The 23,842-nt window shown below is 56.3% G+C and overlaps 2 protein-coding genes across 2 annotated transcripts; both read right to left on the bottom strand.

The window, feature by feature from the left end:
• Positions 1-140: 140 nt before the first annotated feature.
• TMEM128 (transmembrane protein 128) lies at positions 141-9,670 on the bottom strand. The gene is made up of 5 exons (XM_056132840.1): positions 9,563-9,670; positions 5,892-6,033; positions 3,511-3,669; positions 1,726-1,834; positions 141-556 (listed from the first exon to the last, which is right to left on the bottom strand). Exons 1-4 carry the CDS (start codon positions 9,657-9,659, stop codon positions 1,735-1,737), a joined length of 498 nt encoding a protein of 165 aa, XP_055988815.1. The 5' UTR covers positions 9,660-9,670; the 3' UTR covers positions 141-556; positions 1,726-1,734.
• Positions 9,671-13,865: 4,195 nt separating this feature from the next.
• On the bottom strand, positions 13,866-23,729 carry LYAR (Ly1 antibody reactive). The gene is made up of 9 exons (XM_056132838.1): positions 23,649-23,729; positions 20,898-21,068; positions 19,577-19,691; positions 17,844-17,951; positions 17,679-17,762; positions 15,633-16,026; positions 15,361-15,462; positions 14,438-14,523; positions 13,866-14,063 (listed from the first exon to the last, which is right to left on the bottom strand). Exons 2-9 carry the CDS (start codon positions 21,017-21,019, stop codon positions 13,929-13,931), a joined length of 1,146 nt encoding a protein of 381 aa, XP_055988813.1. The 5' UTR covers positions 21,020-21,068; positions 23,649-23,729; the 3' UTR covers positions 13,866-13,928.
• Positions 23,730-23,842: the final 113 nt, after the last annotated feature.

Below are 23,842 nucleotides of genomic sequence, written 5' to 3'. Positions count from 1 at the left end.
AAGGACATGCAACTGCCCTGGGAAGTGCAGACTCCTATCACGAGCTCCGTGGTCTCTACAAGGGGCACAGGGCTGGAAATAAAGTCTTCCAACGACGGTATTCATCAGAGCACAGGAAAGTTAGAAAAATATTTTATTTAAGTGTTAGGGAAAAGAATTATACACAAGATGACCGAAGTGAGAACCCAGTGCTAAAAATGCAATAATTTCTAACAGTAATATCCACAGATGGGAAATCAGAACATCAACAATAAAGATGAAGTCCTGGGACAGCTGCCACGTGGGTCCACGGCAGGGCACACCGCACACCCATGCTGCCTGCAGGGACTCACACAGGCACAGCTCTCTCCTGCACACAATGCTTCTGTTTTGGATCTCAAGCATTCAGTGATCCCCTCGGTTGTAGAATGTGCCAAGGAACGCTTCATTCTGCCCTCTCGTGCAGCCCGGTCACGGCTGCCAGAGGATGCTCACTTCTCAGAGCAAACAAGCCACCGGTCGCTCTTCCTCTCCCCCTGGGCGCAGGGCTCACTCACGCCCAGCCGCAGGGCCGCACCTGGACACAAACACACAGGGACTCGTTGGTGGCGATTTCCCATGAAAACACACAGGGACCCACTGCCGGCTCCCTGACACCAGCCCCGAGGTGTGACACCTTAAGACTGAACCCCAAAGCCGAGAGCATTAGGAGGAAGGCAGGGGCCGGGCCAGCGGGGACAGAGGGCGCACCGGCCGCCTGCCCCCAAGCACAGCTTAAGGCCCGAGCACAGGCGGGGAGGGCCAGGCCGTCCGTCTGTCCACCGCCAGAGCAGCCTCTGGGAAGGCCAAACAGAGGCCGTGCTGGCTGTTCTGTGCAATGTCTTTGCACCCCAAGACCTGACTGTGTGACCTTTTGTCTCCTCTGAGTCTCAGTTTTTATTTTACTTTTGTGACTTTTTTATTGAATCACTGTGAGACAGACCCTTACAAAGCTGTTCATGATTGGATTTCAGTCATACGGTGTTCCAACACCCATCCCTCCACCCACGCACATTTCCCAGCACAAGACCCCAGGTTCCTTCCCATCACCCCCCACCTGCCTCTATTGACAGGTGCCTCCCTCCTTCCCTCCTTCCCTCCCTCCCTCTCTCTTTCTCTCTCTCTCTCCCTCTCCACCCCCACTCCCTCCCCACCCCTCTTTGGAGAGCCTCGGTTTTGGGTTTTGATATTCCAGACTGAGCCACATTTCGCTCCACTTCTGGAGGAAGTGACATGCAGGGCTGTGAGAAGCACAGGCTGCCAGAGGCAGAAACTCCCAAATCTTCGAAAGGAACCACCACGTGTTTCAGGGAGACCAGCAGATGCAACGCGCCCCGGGAGACACTGCCTGTCCTTCCTCAGCTCCCTTCTCCTGGGACATCTGGCCAGTGGCGGTTTCCGTGGGCCGGGGGCGGCTCCCTTAAAGGGAAGAGCATCCAGCCCAGGAACGCTCCAGACTAAAAGTGCCATGACAGTCTGGACGCAGGCCACGGGCATCAGGCACAGGAGCAGCCGGTGAAGCGTCGGTTACAGGGAAGGGGCCTCTGTCCCCCTCAGCGCGCAGTGCTCACAGGTGAGCAGCTCTGGCTGTGGATGTAGCAGAAAGGACTCACGAGTGTGTTTCTGCGGCCCCCGGCTCCAAGCTGGCATGGGCAGGGCTCCCCCATGAATCCCTTTTCCTCGGGACACCGTCATCCCAAGTCTCACCTGCCGCCGTCACCCCAGGAGCGAGACCAGCATGACAATCCCCATGAACTGGGTGAAGAGCAGGAGTGGGGTGAAGATGGACCACACGTGCCACAGGGCCACGTTGAAGCTGAAAGGGAAGGACAGACACAGAGGTGACAACGGTGGCTGAGACCTGTAGAGACGTGCCCATGCTGACTCAGGTCAAAGTGCTCAGCCTCTGCTCGTGCTGGAAGGGTCCCATCAGCCAGTGACCTTCACCAGCCTGTGTCGGTGACCAGGGCATGGCCAGCTGTTCAAACCCCTGAACCAGAAGCACAAAGCAGAAGTCATCCCTGAGCGCTGGCTGGTGCGGTCTCCCAAACCACTGAGTTAATTAATTACTAAATTACAGCCCGTTCCTTGCAGTGATAAGGAAGTGGCACACTGACACGACCAGAATTCCAAATTCCAAATTGCAAATCACAAGGCTCCTTTGAAAGAAAAGGAGGTGTTTATTTGATCCATCCTCATGGCCTCCCCCTGCATCCAGAGCATCTTGGGAGCATGGCCCTGGGCACCGCCTCCGAGAACTGCAGGGGAGTAACCCCAGCCCCGGGCGGGAGTAGCTCCGGAGTGCAGTGGGTGTGGGTCCCCGAAAACAATCAGTTGTGCCCAACCGTGGGGCCACCCTGCTCAGTGCCAAGGACCCATTCTCTGCGCATGCCTGCCCAACCACCTGCTGCCCGACATGCCCAGAATCCAGAGGAAAGGGCACAGAGACTCAGAGACACAGAATGGCCGCCAAGACCCACACGTGTGGCCTGGCGGGGGAGGAAGGGGCTACAGGGTGCCAGGACGGCCCCTGGCCGGGCCTGCCGGGGTTCCTGCCAGTGCTCCCTGGAGAGTCACTCAGCTGTGCTCAGTGACTTACATGGATGATGACTGGGACAGCACAGCGCAGCCGTCAGAAAGCATGTGACCACACATGGAGACTATTCTGGGAGGCTCCCAGGCAGTGCCCGGGTCTGTGGGGCACCACCAGCAACTGTCAGCCAACCGGGCCAGCAGGTCAATGCCAGCATCTAAAGAGGTGCTGCCGCCTGGGCCGGCAGTGCAGTTCCATGTCGGCGTCTAAGGAGGCACAGAGTAGCCAGCGATCCTCGGGGGACCCTGTGGGGCACAGAGAGGCTGCACTCCCTGCACCTGTACTCTCTCTGGTCCCTGAGCCCTTGTGTTTTCAAGGATCATAGGCACAATTAGGTGCAATACAAACGATGATATAAATAAAGATGCGCAAAGAGACTCTGGGAATGGGGGACTAGATCCTGGCTCCTTTCCTCCTGCACCCACTTGGCCACGCACTTAGATGTGGTGTCAGGGGTCTCAGCTGCTCACGCGTGCAGTGGTGGGGATCGAACCCGTACCCCTGAACACACACGGTGGGTCTCTCCCGCCACCCCACAGCCTGCCTGCCACCTTCTGCCACCACGCAATTTCTTTTTATTTTGGGGGGGGGGTTGTTTGGGGCCACATCTGGCTACACTCGGGGTTTACTCCTGGTGCTGTACTCAGGGATCACTCCTGGCAGGGTTCAGGGGACCGTACGGGATACAGACGATCGAACCCAAGTCGGTGGTGTGCGAAGCAAGCACCCTCCCCACTGTCCTACCACCCAGGCCCCTCCTCTGAGTTTTATACCATACACATTATGGCCTGCTCAAACACCTCTGGGGTGGGCTTGGGGCCACAGCTGGCAATGCATGCAGTCACGCTCCCTCTCCAGCACCAGCCACCCCCACCCCAGGAGCCATCTGGTGCACTTACCAGAGCCCTGAGACAATGAAGGTCGCAGTGGTAATGGGGATGAGGGTTGGATACTTGGCATCGTAGTCCTCAATCCCACGGTACCACTCCAGATAGAGGATGCAGTAGAAGGCGACCGACAGGCTGACGAGCAGCAAGGCGCCACCACAGAGAATCCAGCTGCAGAGGCAAGGGTGACAGAGGCGCCGGTGACCCGAGGCCTGGGCAGCCATTTCCACTAAGAGAACAGAATCCCCTTCCTAAGGGGAGAAACGGGCCCCAGGGGCCCGCAGAGACTCCAGCTCTCAGGAGGCTACACAAGAGGCGGGGGTGAAGGGGGATTGCCGGATAACATTGGTATGTCCATCCTCCTCTGCCACAAAGAGTTTAGGTTCACTGGGTGATGCCCATCACAGTGCTCCTGAGGCACCTCCATTCCTCCATGTTTACTGGAATGCAGCTCTAAACATTTTAGGATGACATTGGCATGCCCTGTTTCCCTTGCCACAGGGAGCTCATGTTTATCACAGTGCTCCTGAGGCACTTCCATTCCTCTGTGCTTATCTGTAAACTCTTCTCTATGCTCTCCTCCCCAACCAGTTAATCAGCTTTTCCCCCTAACCAGAATCTGTTAACTTGTAAGGTCAGATTCCTCAGAAATCTACGCTTTTATATTTGTGAATGAAATATTGTTTTTCTCCTCTCTTATGTCCTTTTGCATAGTTCACTTTAAAGCAATGTGCTTTTTGTATAGACACCGAAGATAGTGAATAGTTTGCTTTTGTAACTTGGGAGTTAACTGACTCCGAATAATATTCACTTCAAGGCATCTGCTTTCTCAACTTAGGCCTCAGTTACCCTTAGTTCCTACCATCCCAAAAGCAGAGTCCCGACAAGGGACTGAATGGACTCAGGGCAAGCTGTGAGCTACCCTGGCACTGAAATGGGCCAGGCCAAAGCGCCACAATACTCAACTATAAGTTGAGAGCATGGTCATGTACAAATGCTGTCATGATCCAAAAGTAACAACGAGATTAGGACTCTGCTGGGGATAGGAAAGATTAATCTGGCCAGAGCTCTGTAGTCTGAGATCGAGATGGCCCCAGGAGAGCAATTCTATAAGTTTAATATATCTCTTACTGTGTCCATACAATGATTAAGGTAAAAGGTAAAGGTAAAGGCCCTCCCGTTGATCATCAATTTGCTCGAGCGGGCCCAGTAACGTCTCCATTGGAGACTTTGTTGTTACTGTGTCTGGCGTATCGAATACTCTCGGTAGCTTGCCGGGCTCTTGGACTAAGGAAAGGAGAAACACACCCATAATTGAAATTTCAGTCTTGGGAGAGTCTTCTTGCTGGGTAAGTATCTGTCCTAGAAGAAACTTCCCCTGAGGGAAGGACTTTACCCCTGTTGATTATAACCACACCTATGTGTAAGCCCCAACCCCTGATGCTTCAGGATTTAACCAGATTGTAAGAGTGGGCAAGGAGAGGGAGAAGGAGAATGAAGGGGGACTCAGAAGAATGAAGCAGCATGGGGAAAGAAGAAGCAGGAGGAGAACCGGAGAATGGAGACGGGAATGGAATACACTGCAACTTCCTTCACCTACCCATCGCCATCAGCCTCCCTGGGGTAGGGGAAGCGGCGGAGACACCAAACACGAGCGGCGAGAGAGACAGAGCACCGCAGACCTTCAGTAAATACACAGAGGATGACACCAAAACACAGGAAAGGACGACCATGGGGACCCGATGTGCTCATGAAAGGTCCCAAACCAACCGGAGCAGCCTGGTGACAGAGTCACGGCACCCTGTTTCACTTGCCCAGCCTTGGGGGACCCACCTAAGTACTCCACCCGCAGCCACTCCTCTCCAAGGACAACCAGTAACTCCCCCTTTGTTCTCTATCTGGGGATGTGCAGCCCAAATGTTGAGTGAGGGCTCTGGGAAACAGTTCACCCCACCACCTCCGCTAGAGATCACCTGGAGGCATCCTCCCGGCTGAGGGGACCTGACATGGCTGAGGAGGGATCTGACACGGCTGAGGGAATCTGACATCCTCGGTGCTCCCAGCGCCTCCCAGCGGTCATGCTGTCCCTCTTCAACTGACTCAACTCTGTACCCTGGCGCTCTAAGCTTCCTACCAGACTTCCTGGATTCCCTTCAGAAAGGCCTCTCGGAGTCCCTCAGACTCTCCGTTTCCCATGGAACCAGGGCAAAGATTTCCAGTCTCGGGCATCCTGCCCCCCACACAGCGCGCACCCTCCCTACTCAGCAGGAACAGCCCCTCCAACACGTGGCCGGCGGAAAGGAGGAGCTTAGGAAACTTCTGGGGCCTTCAACTGCCAAAACGCGAAACAACTGCCAAGGGGATTCAACTTAGAAACAAACCAGTCCTCTTACCTATTAGTGTGAATGTTTTCTTTAACAGTTTTAAAGAAATCTGCATAGTAAGTCACACCGATGGATGCCAAAATCCAGAATCCAGAATGGACATTAAGTCTTGGGAGAGGTTTCTCCTTTTTCTCAACGGCTGTGGAGATTTCTGCAAATAGAGATTTCAACTTATTGGGTAATTATAAGCACGTGATGAAAAATTATGCCTCCTTTAAGCCAAACATTGCTTAGAGTGTTTCTAAGAAAAGGTTCTTTCGCATCCTAGCATCAATATCTTCTGTAAACCATCATAGTCAGGGCCGAAGAGACAGTGCAGGGAATAAGTGCCTAGCACACAGCTGACACTGGTTCAATCCCTGGCATTGCATATGGTCCCGAGTACCCCCAGGAACAATACCTGAGCACAGAGCCAGGAGCGGTCTCTGAACACCACCTCACATGCCCTAAACTACCCCTCTCCCAAAAAAAAAATCAGAATGTATTTTTTTGCAGAAATGATAGAAATATGCTATAACATTTCTAATGTTACCCACTTTTCCCCCCCCCAAATGAACTCTGACATTAAATTTATACAATCAGCTTCTAAAAAAGAACAGTAACTTGGTAGAGTAAAAATCTTAATTTTACGCTTCATAGTTCATGCTAGATGATTAGTTCTCTTACAAAAAATACAGAGGGAAACACATTTGTAGATTTTCCAAAACTAACACTAAAACTCCCTACAGGAGTAATTTTTTAAAACCATAGACAATTTATTTTCTATTGCTGGTTATGAATAACATACAATTTTGGAATCCAAAATTTTACCAATTAAATCTGGAGGGATTTCTGCCAAAACCTGCTGGGTTCCGAGATTTGTTCCTGAGTCTCTGGGATCATGGCCGTTAAGCAACTTGATCAGGAGCCAGAGAGGCCATTCATGGGCGGCGACCCAGGGTCTCGTTGGGGCGGGGAGGAAAGGGCTGGCTCCACGCCCATCCCATGAGGCCCTGTGTATCTCATCACTGTGGGCCCAAACCTGACTGTCGAATGGCCTCTGGAGGATGGTGGTCACTGAGCTGCCAGGGGGAACAGGCCAAGGCATGAAACCTCTTCCCATTTGGGGTGGCCCAGAGCCGGTAACCTACTGTGGGAACCGGATGCATTTCTGCCAAAAGCCGCTGGGTTCTGAGATTTGTTTCTGAGTCTCTGGGATCATGGCCATCAAGCAGTTTGATGAGGAACCAGAGAGGCCATTCATGGGTGGTGACTCGGGGTCTCATTGGGGCAGGAAGGAAAAGGCCAGCTCCACCCCGATCCCATGAGGTCCCATGTGTCTCATCATTGTGGGCCCAAACCTGACTGTCCAATGGCCTCTGGAGGATGACAGCCACTGAGCTGCCAAGCGGGAGCACGCGAAGTGACAGCACCCTTTCCCCCGGGGTGGACTGGTGCTGGTAGCCTACTGTGGGGACCAGACGCATTTCTGCCAAAAGCTGCTGGGTTCCAAGATTTGTTTCTGAGTCTCTGGGATCATGGTCGTTAAGAAGTTTAATCAGGAACCAGAGAAGCCTTGCCTCCAATTATATAGCTGAGCCAGAGGTGGTTTGTGAGTGTGTCTCCCACATACCTAACTTTTGGCCGTTTACTTTCTTGGTAAACTCGGCCCTAAGTTGTTGGGGTCTGGCCTCAACAATTGCTGCACAGCAGCAATTGCGGGGTATCTAGAAGTCTGAAGGCACCATCAGGCTGTTGATGCACTCTCCTCACAGGTATAGAATGACCTGCTGGCGGCACCATACCCCAACCTCTAGGAGTATTTTAACAAAACAAGGCCTGTTGAAGTAGCTCAAAACTATAAGAGGTGGGGGCCGGAGTGGGGAGGGCAGCTGCCTTGCACATGGCCAACCCAGGTTTGATTTCCAGTGCTCCATATGGTTCTCCAAGCACCAGTAATTCCCGAGAGCAGAGCCAGGAGTAACTCCTGAGACTGCTGTGTGTTGGGTAACACTGGGCTGTCCTTGCTCCTTCCACAGGGATTTCAGGTTTACTTAGCCACTCCCACAATAGTGTCCCTGAGGCACATCAATTCCATCAAGCACTAATAATCCGATATTGCTTTTCTCTTTATGTCATTTGCATGGTTTAGCAATGGCCTTTTTGTAGACACAGGAAGACAGTTGATGCTGTGCTTTTGTACCATGGGGGTTAATTGAATCCAAGTAATATTTACTCCTGGGCATCCATCATATTTACTTAAGCCTCAGTTGCCCTACTTCCTGATACTCCCCAGAGCAGGGTCCCGACAAAGGGACTAGATGACCCCACAGCAAGCTGTAAGCTACCCTGGCATCGAAAGGGAACAAGATAAGTATAATAAGAGCATGGTCGTGAGACAAATTCTGTCATGACCCAAAAAGAAGTAACTGAATAAGGACCCTGCTGGAATTAGGAAAGACTAACCTGGCCTGAGGACTCAGTTCGGGATCTATAGCAAGATGTCCCCAGGAAGAGCCACCTTTAAGCTTAATATATCTCTTACTGTGTTCAAACAAAATGACTATAAATATAAATAAGAAGCAAATTTCCTATGATTGGTTAAAGGGATTACTGGCTGAGGAAGGGAGAAAGTAACACACCCTGGATAAAATCCCGCCTGAGTAACCCGGAGCGCTGACCCCTCAGATGAGCCCTTGTCCTTGAGTTAATCTCCGAGGACTTTCCCTGAAGGAGTGGCTTTACCTCTGTTTGTCACTGTGACTATGTTCAACCCCACCTACGCGTCCCCCCACCCTTCATGATTTCTATATAGCTATGCTGTAAGGGGAAAGAGGGAACAAGGAGAGGACTCTGAGGTCTGGGAGGAGACTCGGATGAGGGAACTCTGACGACTGGGGCCACCACCAAAACTAAGACCAGGAGGTGCTGTGAGGGAGGTCAGGGGCCGTGGGGTGTAGCCTGGCAGACTGACGGACAGGGAGCTGAGGCTGGGGCACCGGGCTCTCCCCAGCAAGCGTCCCCAGATCACTGACGCTGCTTTCCCTGCGGGAGGCCGGCTGGCACACTCGGCGGCTTCTCCTGCCTGGTCCGAGCCGCAGCCTCGGGAAAGCCGGTGCCGAAGGAAGACCCTGGGCAATGCCCTGGAAACTGCCAAGCCAGCGTGCGGGCATGGCGGTTCCTGCTGCTTTCTGCCTGGCGTGGCTCGGGGAAGGCTCCGGACTCTGCTCGGGCAGCCTCGGGTGCCGCCCCACCGGGCCTCCTGCACGCCTCGCGCTCTCCCCACCTCCGCTCTCTTCCGGGGCTGCTACGCACACCGGTCGGCGGGTCGAGGCTCGGCCGTCTCAAACAGGCCCGTGCGGGCCGTGCAGAAGCAGCCCCGCAACCCCCGACTCTGCTAGGCCGCGAGCGCTTGCCGCTGAGCGGGCACCTGGGGTCGGGCCGTGGCCAGACGCCCGTTCCTGCGCCCCCCCGGGCTCCCCCGGGGCGTCCCGGGGAAGCGGGGTTGCCCCCAGCCGGGCGGACTCGGACCCGCCCCCGCAGAGTCTCGGAGCTGTCGCCGGCGGGTCTCTTCACTGCTCGGGTGCTGGCTCCCCGCGCGGTCCCGGAAGGCGGCCCGGAGGAGGGCGCCCGGGCTCAGCGTCTTCCTGACCCTCCTGTCCCCTCCCGGCGGCGCGGCACGACGCGGGGCTGCGCCTCACCCGACCCGGCGTGGCCCTGGCCGTCCGGCGGCGCCTCGGCGTCGGGCGCCAGCAGGTAGCGCCGGCGGAGCTGCGCCCGGGCGCTGGGGGCGTCCATCTTGGGGCGGGCGGAAGCGGGCGGAAGTGACGTCAGCCCCGCCGGGCCCGGCCGGGTCGCCGGGGCCGGAAGTCCAAGGCGCCGCGGGAGGGATGGGGGCGCGTGCCCGGGCCAGCGCCTTCCCGGCCGGCGCCCCGCGCCGCACGCCGCGACCCACGGGAGCCCACGTGTGCGCCCAGCGGGCGGCAGCGGGCCCCTGCTGCAGCCGCGCTGGGCACGAGCCCGGTCCCCGGTGCGTCGGGCCGCAGATGAGCCGCTCCCGCTCGTCTCGCTCCCGCGCGCCCCACGGAGAAGAGAGCTCTGCTCGAGCTTTCCGTCTCGGGCTCGGAAACAAACGGCGCCTGGCCTCTGCGCGCCGGCTAGTCCTCCTGCGCCTTCCCACCAGGGTGCTGGGAAGAGGCGTTCGTGGCCGTTCCTGGGCTGAGATTCAGACCGCCACCGCCTGGCGCTGGAGCACCCCCCCCAGCAAAATGACCTACAGGGACGGGCCACGGCGAAGTACAGGTTGGAAAACTTGCAGGGTTGCGTTTCCCATTCGTTCCACGTTTTGCAAGCACCGTGCACGTGCAAATGCAAGCCGAGGGCAGAGCCACCTTAGCGTGGAGTGGAAAAGATCAGTGCAGCCCAGTGCCCTGATAAATCCCCGCGCCCAGCGCTGTGCCTCAATAGAAAGCAGTTGGTTTTGGAGCGGGTGCCGAAGCAGGAAGAACGGCCACGTTGCCGGAAAATCTAACCCAGAAAGCCCACACTTGACTCGAAATCTAGATGACCTAGCAGGCCCTTCTATTTAATTTTATTCGTAGGGCTTGGGGTCACACCTGGCCCGCACTTAGGGCTTACTCGTGTCTCAGCACTCAGGGATCACTCCTGGTAAGCTTGAGGGACCATAAGGGTTTCCAGGGGTTGAACCTGGGACAGCCACAGACAAGGCGAGTGCCCTGCCCGCTGTACTATCACTTCGGCCCCTACCCTCTTTAATAGCTTCTATATGTCATGGATATTTGATAAAAAAAAAAATGTGTTAGAGAGCTAGCCCAAGGCTCAGGGGCATGCTGAGGCCAGAGCTGGATCCTCAGCAACATACTGGCCCAACACACTGCCCCAAAACACAAAAAGAAAAGAAATACTCAAGATAAGAATGTCGTTTCTACCGGTGTACTTACAGTTGCTTCAGTCTTTCTAGCAAATCCTCTAGAGCCAAGGACTTAACGGCGGGGTGGATCATATGGCCGTGCTACACAATGCTTCCTTTTTCTTATTTGGCTTCTTTCTTTTCAGACTCCTAAAGAATCAGAGTTCATCTCTTCAAAGCCAACTGGGGTCTTTGGCCTCCCTCTTGTTTGCCTTATACAGGGTTCGAAGCCTTGTTAGCAGGAAGTAAATTTCTCCTGGCAGAGTCTTCTGTTGATTGTCTCCTTTTAAAAGGGTCAGAGCCGGGTCTCCCTTGTAACCAAATATTCCCAGGAGATGACAGTGATTCCAGGCTTCCATATGTAGTATATTCAGGCAGCATCTGGTTTCCCCTGTGGAGGTTTCGGGGCCTTTGTATCTATATCTGAAACCCTTCCAGCTTTAACCCCCTCCCCAATATTAAATGACATTCCTTGCACGCAGTATCGATACTTGAAAGCAAGTTGAAAAATGTACTTAATGACGACATAGTCACTGCTGGGGCTCCTTGAGCTAGTCCTTCAAAGTGTGTACTATGTGCCTTCATGATAGATTGATGAGATCAGATTGCTGCAATCAAAGAAGTTTAGTTTTCGTGGGGATTACTTGGGGCTTAGGGCAAAGGAATTTGACTGTAACCCTTGGTAGGACAGATGAGATTGCCATGACCAACAGACAAGCTGTGAGATCCGTATTAACAGCATGGGGGCTGGAGAAATAGTACAGCGGATAAGGTATTTGCCTTGCACGCAGCCAACCTGGGTTCGATCCTCAGAATCCCATATAGTTCCCTGATCCTGCCAGGAGTGACTCCTGAGTGTATAATCACATCCTAAGATTTGAAAGGAGGTAGAGCAACACATATGATAACCTATCATTACCTGTATTGCAATCCACAATGAGAGAGAGAGAGAGTCCTGATGCTAAGTCGGTAAGTATGAAGGCATTTGTAGGGTTGCACAGACCAAGCCGGGCTCCCCACTCTGCAACCCTGAGTTTGAGGATGGGAACCCAGGGCCTGACACCTAGAAGGCCAGTGTGCGTGTGGTATGAAAGAGCTTGAAGCCAGGCCCTTACACACCGAGAAAGCAGGCCTCACCCCTGGCCACATACCCAGGCCCTTGGGAGTTTGTTTCCAATTACAAGTTTCACACTTGAAAGTTTAGGTAATGGGCAGCCACACACGCTGGCACTAGCACGCTGGCATTTGGTTTGGGCTGGAGCTGAGACTGAGGCGGAGTGGACAGGGAACATGTCCACAGGGTTCCACGTTACAGACGGGCCCTGTAGCTTGTGTGCAGGTGCCAGTGATGGTGGGTGGGGACCTGTCCCTTAGATGCTGCTCTGCTCAGACCGTATGTGAGGATGATACTGGGTGATTGTATGGGTTCTGTACCACTGGGCAGTTCCCAGCCTCAGCGGGTGGACCATGACTGGTGGCGTGGAGCCGTGCTGGGAACCCGTGTTGTTTCACTGCCACTCGCACCACCTCTGGGCATGACAGAGGGTCCCAGACAGACGTGTCAGAAAAGCATCGTGCCAGGCTGTGCCCACCAACACCCCAAAGGTTGGGGTTACCTCTCCCACGCGGTTGGGGTACAGGCACTACAAGCCAAGAAGAGTATCAAAACCCACCCCTCCAAGAATCCCCCAAAGTGCGACCAACAGGGCAGACCAGAGTCCGGTTACTGCCCATGCCTTGAGGACTCCAGACGTGACAGCAACAGGGCAGGAACGCAAAATTGCGTGAGGTCAGCATTAATTACTGTAATGGCCAAGAGGCGGGGACCACCGACATACCCACCAACTGGCGAAAACATGGCACAGACTCTTCAAAATAAAAGGGAGCTGGAGAAACAGTACAGGGGTTATAGCACCTCACACATGGCTAGACCTGGTTCCATACCCAGCACCACATACTGTCCCCCGATCCATGTCAAGAATAACACCCCCCCTGCCCCCTCCCCCCCAATACGACATCGTATTTTTGTCAGGCAGGAAAGGGAAAGAAGAAAGGGAACGGGAGGGAGAGCAGGTGTCCATGGCTGAGAGGACCCAGGCTCTTACCAACACCAGAAAGGGGGCTGGTGAGATAGGACAGCAGCCGGGGCTTGCCTCGTACCCTGCCCTGGAGGAACTGGCCCCAAGCACCCTCCTGCCCCCTGGCTCTGCTCTGCCTCTCACCTGCAGGCCAGGTGTCAAGGATCCGGGTCAGCACCCAGAGGTGAACACAGTGCTTCTCAGCAAATGCACTGGCTTGAGTCTGGTCAGAGAGCTGGGACACTCTGCATCGAGGGCAGTGACCCTCTAGACCCCGCCCTGCGAGGCTTTCCACACTGTCACAGAGCTCTAGAGAGTGGAAGACTGGCCAGGACTGGATCACCCACAAGCTGTCCGCGCTATGTCTGAAATGCCACAACTCATGCATGTTTCACGCTAGTGATGCAAACCCACAAAAAATTTGTACGTGTTTAGAAATGACACCGAAGGGAATAGATTTTACCTATCATATTCTGAGTTTTCCGGAGGTAGGGAGATGACTCAAAGGGCCATCTGTATGGGGACAGGTGGGGTACCATACCACACGTTCCCCCAGGCCCTCCTGAGAGGGTCCCCTAGGCCCTGCCAAACGGAGCCAAAACCAAGTGAATTTCTTTTCTCATCTGCTTGTTTTTTTGGGCCACACGTGTGATGTTCAGGGGTTACTCCTGGTTCCCGCACTCCAGAGTCATTCCTGGCAGTACTCAGGGGGACCAAATGGGATGCCATGGAGCGAACCTGGTCAGCCACATGTAAGGCCAATGCCCCGACCACTGTACTATCTCTCTGGTCCCCCAAATCAAGTGAATTTCTACATGAAGCTATGCAGACTCACCTTAATCAAGTACACTCAGTTCACCACCACCACCACTTTACAATTTCAGACAATATTTTATTTTCTCATAAAAGTTCTAGCAAAAATATGTATTTTACTTAACTTAAAAAGGCTTCTTTGGAAAGATCTGAGTGGTAACTCAGGATGCACTTCTCAAACCACAGTGAGAGGAAGAAGTGGACGGCATGGACTCCACTGTTTTTTTTTTTTAAATAAAAAAATGTTCATTTCAAAAGCTTGACTTTGTCCTTGAGTAACTTCAAGCTGGGGTTCTTGCTGATCTTCCTGTTGAAGATGGCCAGGAGCTCCTCCTCAGACAGGTGCTGCTCCCCCGACACGGTGTGGTACTGTGCGAGCACCTGCGGGGAGGGCATGGTCACTGGGCACATCAGGGCCCTGGCAGCAGGCAGGCGGGCGGGGCCTATCCCCACCGACTGCCGTTGGGGCTGTCAGGAGTCTGGCTCAGTCCCTCCCTGCAGACCCCCGACATTGAGCATCACAGGCATACTAATGGGTCTTGACAAACTGCATTTCCCTTTTTCCCTTTTTTTCTGGGGGGGTGGAGGTGGGGGGCAACATTCGGCAGTGCTCAGGGGTTACTCCTGACTCTGCACTCAAAAATCTCTCCTGGCAGTGCTCAGGGGACTGAGCTGCCGAGCACGGAACCTGAGTTGGCCACCTACAAGGCCAGCGCCCTACCCACTGCACAATCTCTCTGCCCCCCGGGCCCTACCTTCTTCCTTAGCTTCTTGACAGCTAACTCGTTGTCAGGCGCCTGCTTCAGCAAAGCTTTGATCGTCCCTTTCCAGTTGAATTTACCTAGAACACGAGAAACATGGCTTGGGCAAGCTTACGGGAGAAGACGGTGGCAAGCTCATTGTCCCCGTGCTGTCCACGGGGTGAGCAGAGCTGTGCCCACCATCAGCAGCACTACGAACTCTGGTGGAAAGGAAGAGAGAGAGCGGCTGCCACAACCGTGGGACCATCCACGCATGTCAGTGAGCCAGCAATGAGACAGAGGAGCGTGACTGTGAGCCCAGAGGAGAGACAAAGACCTACTGTCCAGCCGGACTCCTCTCGGGGACTTCTGCTTCCAGAAAACAACAGTTGACGGGCAAGTGCAAAAGGTCAAAGACGTAAACTCAGAGAAAGGCCTGACATGTTTGTGGACAGGAAGCGCCACGCAGGTGACGCTCCACTCTACATCATCTCAGGCCCTACCCAATCGACTCGCAGAAGCTGCCAACCCCTACGCCATCCCAGCAGGCCTCTCCACGTAGATTATTCTCAAACAATTCTCCCTCCCACCAGCCCCAGACCCGGGACAAGTGGACAAGTCAGTGGATCCTTCCTTAAGGAAAACAATTCTGGAAACCAGGAAGCAAGGAGGAATGCGCCAGACGTAGTGCGATCAAGAGACGGTGGTACCTGGGGAGGGACAGGTTTGAAAACCGGCCAGAGAGAAGCAAGACCCCAGAGCTGACACAGGGTCTGCGGTGGGTCCGGAGAGATGGCACGGGGGGAAGGTGCTTGTCATGAACGCGGTCGACTCAGAAGAACCCCGCCACGAAGTGGGGCGCAGGGGAGCCAAGCGCATGCTCTGGGCTCTGGGCAGAGGACAGCAGTCCCCCAGGGGGGCAGAGCTGCCATACCAACCTCGGGCGAGTGCTTCTGTGTGGTCTTCTGCCTCGCCATCCTCAGCCTGGTCTGGCACCTGGACCTCTTTCTTCTTGAACGCCGCTTCCACGGGCACAGCAGCTAGGGGCAAGGGGACAGTGTGCACTGCTCAGAGAGGCCTACGGGGTCCAGTGCCTCCAGCCCCGCACCACCCCACCCAGCCCAGCACTCTGCTCTTGGCTTTCGCTGGCTCAGAAACTCCCACTGGACCCACTGACCCAGCCCCCGCTCCCGGCTAACTGGCCATGTACCTTCCGAGTGCTTGCGCTTCCGCTTGGCCGCACTGGCCTGGGGCGCCCCGTCCTCGGAGGTGCCCCCATTCATAGCCTGCTGGCCTTTCCGCTTCTTCTTCCCCGTGGGGCCGGTGGTTCTGGGCTCGGTCTCCCCTCCGGCCTCGGCCGCCGGGTCCAGCTTGCGCTTCTTGGCTTTCTGGCCCTTGCAGTTCTCTTGGTGGTTCTCCAATTTCAGCTCTTTCTTCTCTTTCTTTCGGTTCTTCTGCCGTTCCTCCTTCCGTTCCCGTTTGTTCTTCTTCCCCTCTGTGGACTTTGCCGCCGTCTCGTCTGCACCAGAAGAGGGTGTCTTGGTGGTACTGTCAGTGTGCGGGTGGGCCACCGGGCCAGGGGGCTTCTGGTGACCATCCAGATCCTTAAGAAGCAAAACCCAGATGTGTCAGCACCCCTCACCCACACCCCAGACACCCCTGCACCGCCACGCAGCCACTCCAAGACCCGTTTCCAAACTCCTTTTACTTCTCACCAGCCCACAGGTCAGACAGCGGGAGAGGCCAGTGAGGGAGAAGCATGGCTGCCCACTCCCCTCTGCCAACAGCCTTCCCTGAGTGTGGAGAAAGGGCACCCAGGGCACTACGGAGGCAGTCAGTCCAGGTGAGCGGCTGCAGGCCTGGCTCAGGGTCCATCTGGCTTGGGTCTTTTCTAGCCGGAGAAACAAGGCAGGTTCCTGCATCTGCTCTGAACTGACTCCCACATCTGGAGAGATGGGAGATGGTCACAGGGTCACCTGCCATCAATGCACAGGACAGAGAGGAGCTGGCCGTGCAGGGGCAGGAAAGGTGGGGAGAGTGGGGTGGTCGTGAGGGGAAGCATGGAACCACAGACTGATTTCCCGGCACCTCCAGCAGGCGGCCAGAGAGGTTGCAGCGGGGAGAGCACTTGCCCTGCACGCAGCTGACCCAGGGTTCATTCCCAGGATACTGTTTGGTTCCCTGAGCCCTGCAAGAGTGATCCCTGGAGCACAGAGCTGGAGGAAGCCCTGGGCACCAAAGCACGTGCCCTAAAACCCACAAATAAAAATAGTGGGCCAAGCTGCCTCTCACCCGAGGCCCACCAGGTGGCCAGGCAACAACCTGCTGCCCGACCCCAGAGGATGCAAATAAAGGATCGGGGCCTGGTATCCCCAGGCAGACCCTCCCCCACCAGTGCTCCGTACCCCGTGGCAGGAGCAGCATTGCGAGAGCAGCTAGGGCGGAGTCACGGCCTCTGCAGGCCACAAGTGGACTCCCACAAGCCCAGACTTGGGCGGGAGGCACAGACCGAGCAGGAGGGGGATAGAGAGACCCCCGCTTGCGGTGGCTTTCCGCCTCATCCTCAAACCCAGTATCTGTCATCAACAGGGCCTTCCCGCAGCTCGGAACAAGTGCTGGCAAATGCCTGTCACTGTCCCCAGAGCCCCGACATGGACACGGACCCAGACCCCGCTGCACACGGGGAGGAGGCGCAGTCCCTACCCACCCCCTGTACTGGTGAGTGATCCCATCCGCATGTCTCCCCACTCTCCTCAGCAGCGCCGACCGTCCCTGAGGGCTACGCCTCTTTCCAACCCCCTCCTTCACGGTCAAGGTGCCAGGAGAACTCCCACCCCACTACCTGTCTCCCCCAGCAGACTCAGCTCTGCCCGGAGGACGGGCTGGCGGCAGTGAGAGTGTGTGCAGGGCCTGGCGTGCAGCGGGCACGCAGCAGCAGTCTCACCCTGCACGCTCACACCAGCAGACTCCTGGCTCTGCTCAGGGCTCACTCCTGGCAGGGCTCAGGCACCACACGGGGTGCTGGGGCTGGAACCCGGGTGGGCCACGTGCCAAGAAGCCCCCTCCCCGCTGTCTGAAAGCTCTCAGCAATCCGCTGCCTGATTTCTGAGCAAAGTGCATCTCGGGAGCGGGGCAGGGGACTCGCCTCTCTCCTCCATGCCTTCAGCCTGGCCCCTCCCATAAGGAGGCAGAGGCTCCTGGGAAGGAAGGCCAGCCCCACCCGACGGCCACACTCCCCTCCCGCAGCCCCACTTACGCCGTCAGATGCTTCCGAGACGATGCCCCACACCTGCTCCAGGACTGCCTCACTGTGAACCTTCAGACTGTTCCTCATCCAGTTCTAGAAGGCAAAGAGGATGAGCCGCTCACCACTGTCACACGGCAGCCAGCTTCCCTGAAGTCCCAGCAAACACACACATACCTGGAACTTTGCCTTTTTCCTGGGCACGTTGTCAAATCCGCTGATTTGCTCTAAGAGTTCCTTCACTTTGGGGCTGACATTGGATCTTTTCATCAGCTCATTTATTTTCTGCCCCCCAAATAAAAAGGTATTAAAGTGATGTGGTCAACAAGCTGCACCAAAGCCCCCGCGAGGCCTCTGGTCGCCTCACACTGGCCACCGCTCTGGCCAGTTCCAGGACCACATGGTGTCACCGTCTCTGTACAAGGGTGAGGGCAACAAGGACCCGGCCAGAGCCACTGGGCAGGTGAACCAAAGAAGGGAGCTGAGCGGGAAAGGGAGAAGGCAAAATCTCCCTGCTCGCGGGAACCTGTATGCCACAAAGGAAGACCTCGGCAGAGTGCAGGGTACAAAATCAATTCAAAAATCAAGTTTTCTTGGAGGCCGGAGATAGCACAGTGGCTAAGATGCTTGCCTTGCACACAGCTGACTCCGGTTCAATTCCTGGCACTCCATATGGTCCCCTGAGCCCAGCAGAGACAAACCAGGAATAAGCCCTGAACACCCCTGGGTGTGAACCCCCAAACAAAAAACAAAACAACTCAAGTTTCCTCTTTGTACACAAATGAAGGGCAATCTGCAGATGAAATAACAAAATTCCATTCACAATATCACAAAATACTAAGAAATAAGTTGAACCAAGGAAGTAAAAAGAAACAAAAACACCGACTGAAAACTAGGAAACCCTGGGAGAGATTGGAGACAGGGCAAGGCTGTACAGGGCCTGTACCCTGCTGACCCCAGCAAATTCTGGCACCCCAGGCGATGCCCCAAGCACGGCCCGAAGACCAGGAACAGCCCCGTGAACTGCCAGGTGTAGCACCCCCAAAACAAAAAGGACACAAAATGCTGAGTCGCAGGTGACACAAAGAGAAGGTGCCTGGTGTCCACACTGGAAGGCAGGAAGAAACCAACTCAGCACAGCGATAGGGCACTTGCCTGGCACCTGGCTAACCCGTGTTTGATCGTCGGCACCCTATAAGGTCCCCTGAACGACTATCAGGAGTGATCCCTGAGCACAGAGCCAGGAGTAAGCCGCGAGCATCAAGGGTATGGACCAAAAACAAACGGGAAATCAACTCTACCCAGAGAACCACAGATTTAAAGACCTCCCCGCTCCCCCTCACCTCAGCGACATCCCTTCCCCTCCCCAGAAATAGTTTCACCCTCAAATTCACATAGCACTTCAAAACAATCTTTTTGGGGTTGGTTTGTTTTGGGGTCACACCCAGCAGTGCTCAGGACTTACTCCTGACTCTGCACTCAGCAATCACCCCTGGTGGGCTCAGGGGCTCAAACGGGATGCCGAGGACGGAACCCAGGTCGGCTGTGTGCAAGGCAAGTGCCCTCCCTGCCAGAGCCAAAACAATTTTGCAGAAGAAGAACAGTCCACAGCCTTCCACAAAGCAAAATACTGTTGCAGGACTCTGCCAGAGACAGAGTAAAGACCACACCCACACACCAGGGGCACAAGCATGCGCGCGCGCGCGCGCGCGCGCGCACACACACACACACACACACACACCCCAATCCTACTAATAAACTGCTACTGTGGCCAAGAGAAACGCTGAACACCGCACCCTTCCAGGCTGTCCTAAGACATGGGGCTGTGCAACACGCTGCGCCAGGCCCTCGTTCTTGGTTCTCCTGGGAATGCAGGGGCGAGGCAGCCCCGGGCGAGCAGGGGGCCTTACCTGCAGCCAGGCCTGCTGTTTAACATCACCTTTGTGGGTCTTGCCTTCGAAGCCCTTGCCGCCATACTTCTGATCTTCACTGATGCATTTCACATGGTTCTTATAGTCATCTCCCCTTCGAGAGTAAAGATGTCGCTTGAGTCCACACCAGGGGGCAGCGCTGTCGAGGCCACTCACAGCACTCCTCCCGTGCCCAGGGCCTCCCCTTCCAACACCAAATGCTTAACTATGGCTTCTGGCCCTAAAGGCCGTCAGGGCCCCGCAGCCGGGCTGGGTTCGTATCAGGAGAGGGTAGGAGCACACTCAGTGCTGGGGCCCAGGAGGCAGGCTGATGGCCCCTGGTGCGTGGACCACCAGGATGTCATCCAGGGGCACTCGGCAGGCCACACGCCGACCCCAGGGGCACCCAGCAGGCCGCGTGGTTCCGGAGATGGCACTGGGGGCCTCGAGGAAGCCAGTCCTCACACCCTCTTGCAGCCTCACAGTCAGCGAGAAGCAAGTAAGCGACAGCAAACCAAGTCCTGGAGGCTGAGTGGCATTGCTGCTTCTCTGTCCCTGGAGAGAAGAAACCACCTTGGGGCCAGGGTGGCTTCTCAAATCCTGCCATCGTGATGCTTCCCAGTGACAATTATCACCCACTCAGGTCCTGGAGAGCTGCTGTAAGCGGCAGCTCTGGGTGCTGGGCTTCAGGGGAGAGGGAGTACTGTCCTATACCACCTCCCGCCTCGGGCAAATGCCTGGGGCGAGGCCAGGCTGGGTGCCCCCAGGAAGCACCAAGCCCAGCCTATTGAAGGTGTCCGGCCACCTCTGGGGTTTAGCTTCGAGCAAAGGCTTCCTCAGCTTCCAAGTTTTTATAATCCCCTGCAGCTCTGGGGATGTAGCCGGGCAGGTATGGAAAGGGCCAGAGCCCCCTCTGCATTGCGCCGCTCCTCCAGCCCCCCTTTCTCACTGCTGTAGAGGGAAGGAGGGCGGACCGTGACCCAACACTGACGCAGAGCCAGGGGATGCTCTATGAGGCGAGACCAGAGGCAGCGATGACAAGAGGCCCACGGCAGAAAGGGCCGCCTGGAGCCATCTGCGCCACCCCTTACTCTGCAGCAACCCCAGTGCGTCCAAGGGCTCCAAGCAAGACACCTCAACTGAGTAGTACATCCACTCGGGGTGTGTGTGGCTGTCTCTGCTGGCACCCCCATCCCCCCCAGGCCCCCAAAGGCAGAGGGCACTGGGAAGCACTGCCGTAAAGTGCTTTTGTGCCATAGCGCTAGGAAGGCCCAGTACTGCAGAAACTGGGACCCATTTGCATAAATGAGGCAGAACATACCAGAAATCTTTCCCACAGTCGATGCAAGAAAGGCATTCACAGTTCTGGCAAACAGCCACGTGCTTTTCCACTTGAACTTTCTTCACTGATTCGCCACATGCATTGCACGTGAAAAATACCATTTTTAGCTAGACGGTCGCCTCTGCTCCACGAGAGGCTTGAAGTCTTGCTCTACAAAAAATTTACAAGGAAAACAAAGTGTCCCGACAAGCGCTTTCTCACAGCCGAACTTCTATATTTCGTTTCTGGGTCACACCCGCTCATGCTCAAAGATGCCAGGGATCGAAGCCGGGTCGGCCATGCGCAAGCAAGCACCTTACCCTCTGCACCATCTCTCCAGCCCTCTTCCATTGCTAGACGGAGAGGGGGAGCAGGGGAGGGAGGTTCCAGAAGCTTCTGAGACCCAGCTGGGTGACTCGGCCATGGTGGACAGGAAAAAAAAAGTCCTGGGACGTGCGAGGCAAAGCCCAGGCACCAAGGGTGAGTGAGGGAGGCAGCAAGGGCCATGCGGAGAGTCTGTACCGCACAGCCCCACCCCCACCCGGGAGCTGCTGCCCAGAGTAAACAGCAATTCAGGGGAGACCCAGTCCCAGGAGCTGCCTTTCCAGCCACTCCCACCCGTGCCCTCTGAGGCTCGCTTAGACAGGAGGAGGCGCCGCGTTCCAGGGGTGATCCTGGAGTGCTCAGCGCCGTCGGCCCATCCTCTTCCAACACCAAAAGAGTAAACATGGAGTCCCTCGGGTGTCGGAACTCTCAGTGCAGGGGATAACAGTTGAGAAGTGTAAATACTACCAACTTCCAAAGATAATCCAGTGAAAACTCCCTCCCTCACTCTCAGGGACAGACAAAATTACTTCCAACCTTCTCTCAGCTGAACAAAGGGAGAGTTTCAGGCCTGGCCAGCCACCAACTTGATATACCTGTTAACATTCTTCAGGAGCGGGGCCAGAGCAATAGTACAGTGGGTAGGGCATTTGCCTTGCATATAACCAACCCGGGTTCAATTCCCAGGCCCCCAAGCACCACTGGGAGTGATCCCTCAGCACTGCGTGGGGTGGGGCGGGGGGGACCAAATTCCGAGACTGAGAGGGAGAGCAGGGGAGGGAGGTTCCAGAATGGTTCCATTCTGCGACCAGTCCACACGGGGCAAGCACAACACTTCCCAGCAGCATCAGCATGGAGGGCAGGTGAGGGGACAGCAGCAGGGCTGGGCCTGGGAAGAGGCCACCCCCACCCCCTCCAAATGGGGCTCAGCCCAGGATCCGAGCCAGAGGTTGCATGTGCCCTCTGAAAGCTGCTTTCCTGAAAAATGGGTTGACTGGCTATCCCGGAGTACTGAGTGTGGGAAGGTGAGTACCACACTCACCCCCTCTGGCTACAGAAAGACTTCCTGTTCACTTCCAAACCCATGCTCCTTTAAATGTGGTCCTCACCCACCATCATAGAAAAACTCCCCAGCCTCCCTGCCAGAGCCTATACCGCCACTCTGGGCCCTGGTAATGGGCTCCAAGGCTCGATTTTGCCGCAGGAATGTTAGTTTTGTGGGGTTTCTTAAGTCTCCATTCTTCTACTCTTTAAAGTATTTCATCATTTTACAAAACCTACCTGGTCCATTCTTAAAACACCCTCCACTGCACTCACACTCTCATTCAAACACCATCAACACTAGCACCACATCACTGGGAGCCAGTACAGTCCCCAATGAGCACTGTCACCCAAGCAAGTGATTTCCTGTCTCAGCTTCCTGTTCTCCCACCTGTGGAACAGGTGGTCTGGCCAGAGCCGGGGCAACGACACAGCGGGCCAGGCACTTGCCTTGCACACAGCTGACCTGGTATCATGTATGATCTCCGAGCACAGAGCCACGAGTCAGTCCTGAGCACTGCCAGGTGGAGCACTTACGTGAGCCAAGCTGGGAGCACTGGGTGACTGTGCTCAGCACGGCCCAGAGAGCAAGAGGAGCCTCCCTGTGTCCAGCGGAAGGGCGCTGCAGGCACCAGGAGCTGCAGCTGAGGGTCTCGGGGCACCAGAAGCAAGTCCCACATGGTCACCTCCAACACTCCAGCCACTGGTCTGCAGGTGCCTTCCGCGGCTCCTATTCTGGGAACTCTGTGCCTTTCTGGTGACTTACTCCTCTTCAGAGCCCCGTCCTCCACAGATGTCAGAACAACAGCGCCTCCCCAAAGTTCTTTCCAAGGGAAGGGAGTGCGTGCAAGGGACCAACCTCCTGCCTACAAGCCAGGCTGTCAGGCACTCCGCGGGGGCCTCGCTCCTCGCAAAGACTGTAGATCTAGAGAGACCTCCGTGCACCCAACCCACAGGCGAAAGGCTGGGAGACGCAGGGCCATCTCTCCCCGCGTCCCCGCTCTCCCTCCAGCACCACCGCTCACAGGGACAGCGCGGGGCGGGGGCGCAACACTAACGCAGCAGCGCGGGAACAACCATCCCCGAGGCCAGCCCCGCACACGCACAGCCCTCGTCGCCTCCTCCCCCACGTCTGCCAAGAGGCAGGAGAGGCAGGGAATCCCAGCACGTGTCCGGGAAGCCCGCAAGCCTGCCCTCGCAGCGGATCCTCCGGAATTCCCGGGGAAACCGAGGCGGCCGGCTGCCCCCACCCCACGCGGCTACTCCTGAGCCCTGCGGGCACCAACCGCGCTGCTCCCCAGCACGGAGCTCCGGGCAGAGGCCCTCCCCGGAGTACGGGGCACCGTCAGCCCGGGACTCCGCCGCATCTGCCCCGGCGCCCCTCACCTGCCCGCCGGCACCCGCAACGGTCTCCACCGGCCGTCGGGAGCACGTGGGAGCCGCCGCCCTGCGCCGCCACCGCCCGCCGCCGCCGCACCCGCGTCCCAGGACCGCCCCGCGCGCCTGCGCAGCGCCGGCGGAAGTGACGCACCGGAAGCCGGGGGCGGGCCCGGCCGCCGAGGGGGCGTCGTCGGACGGTT

The sequence above is a fragment of the Sorex fumeus genome, unplaced genomic scaffold (assembly GCF_029834395.1).
Source record: "Sorex fumeus unplaced genomic scaffold, SorFum_2.1 ptg000095l, whole genome shotgun sequence".
Taxonomy (NCBI): Eukaryota; Metazoa; Chordata; class Mammalia; order Eulipotyphla; family Soricidae; genus Sorex; species Sorex fumeus.
The sequence above is the reverse complement of the archived record's forward strand: the minus strand, read 5'-3'. Positions and strand labels throughout refer to the sequence as shown.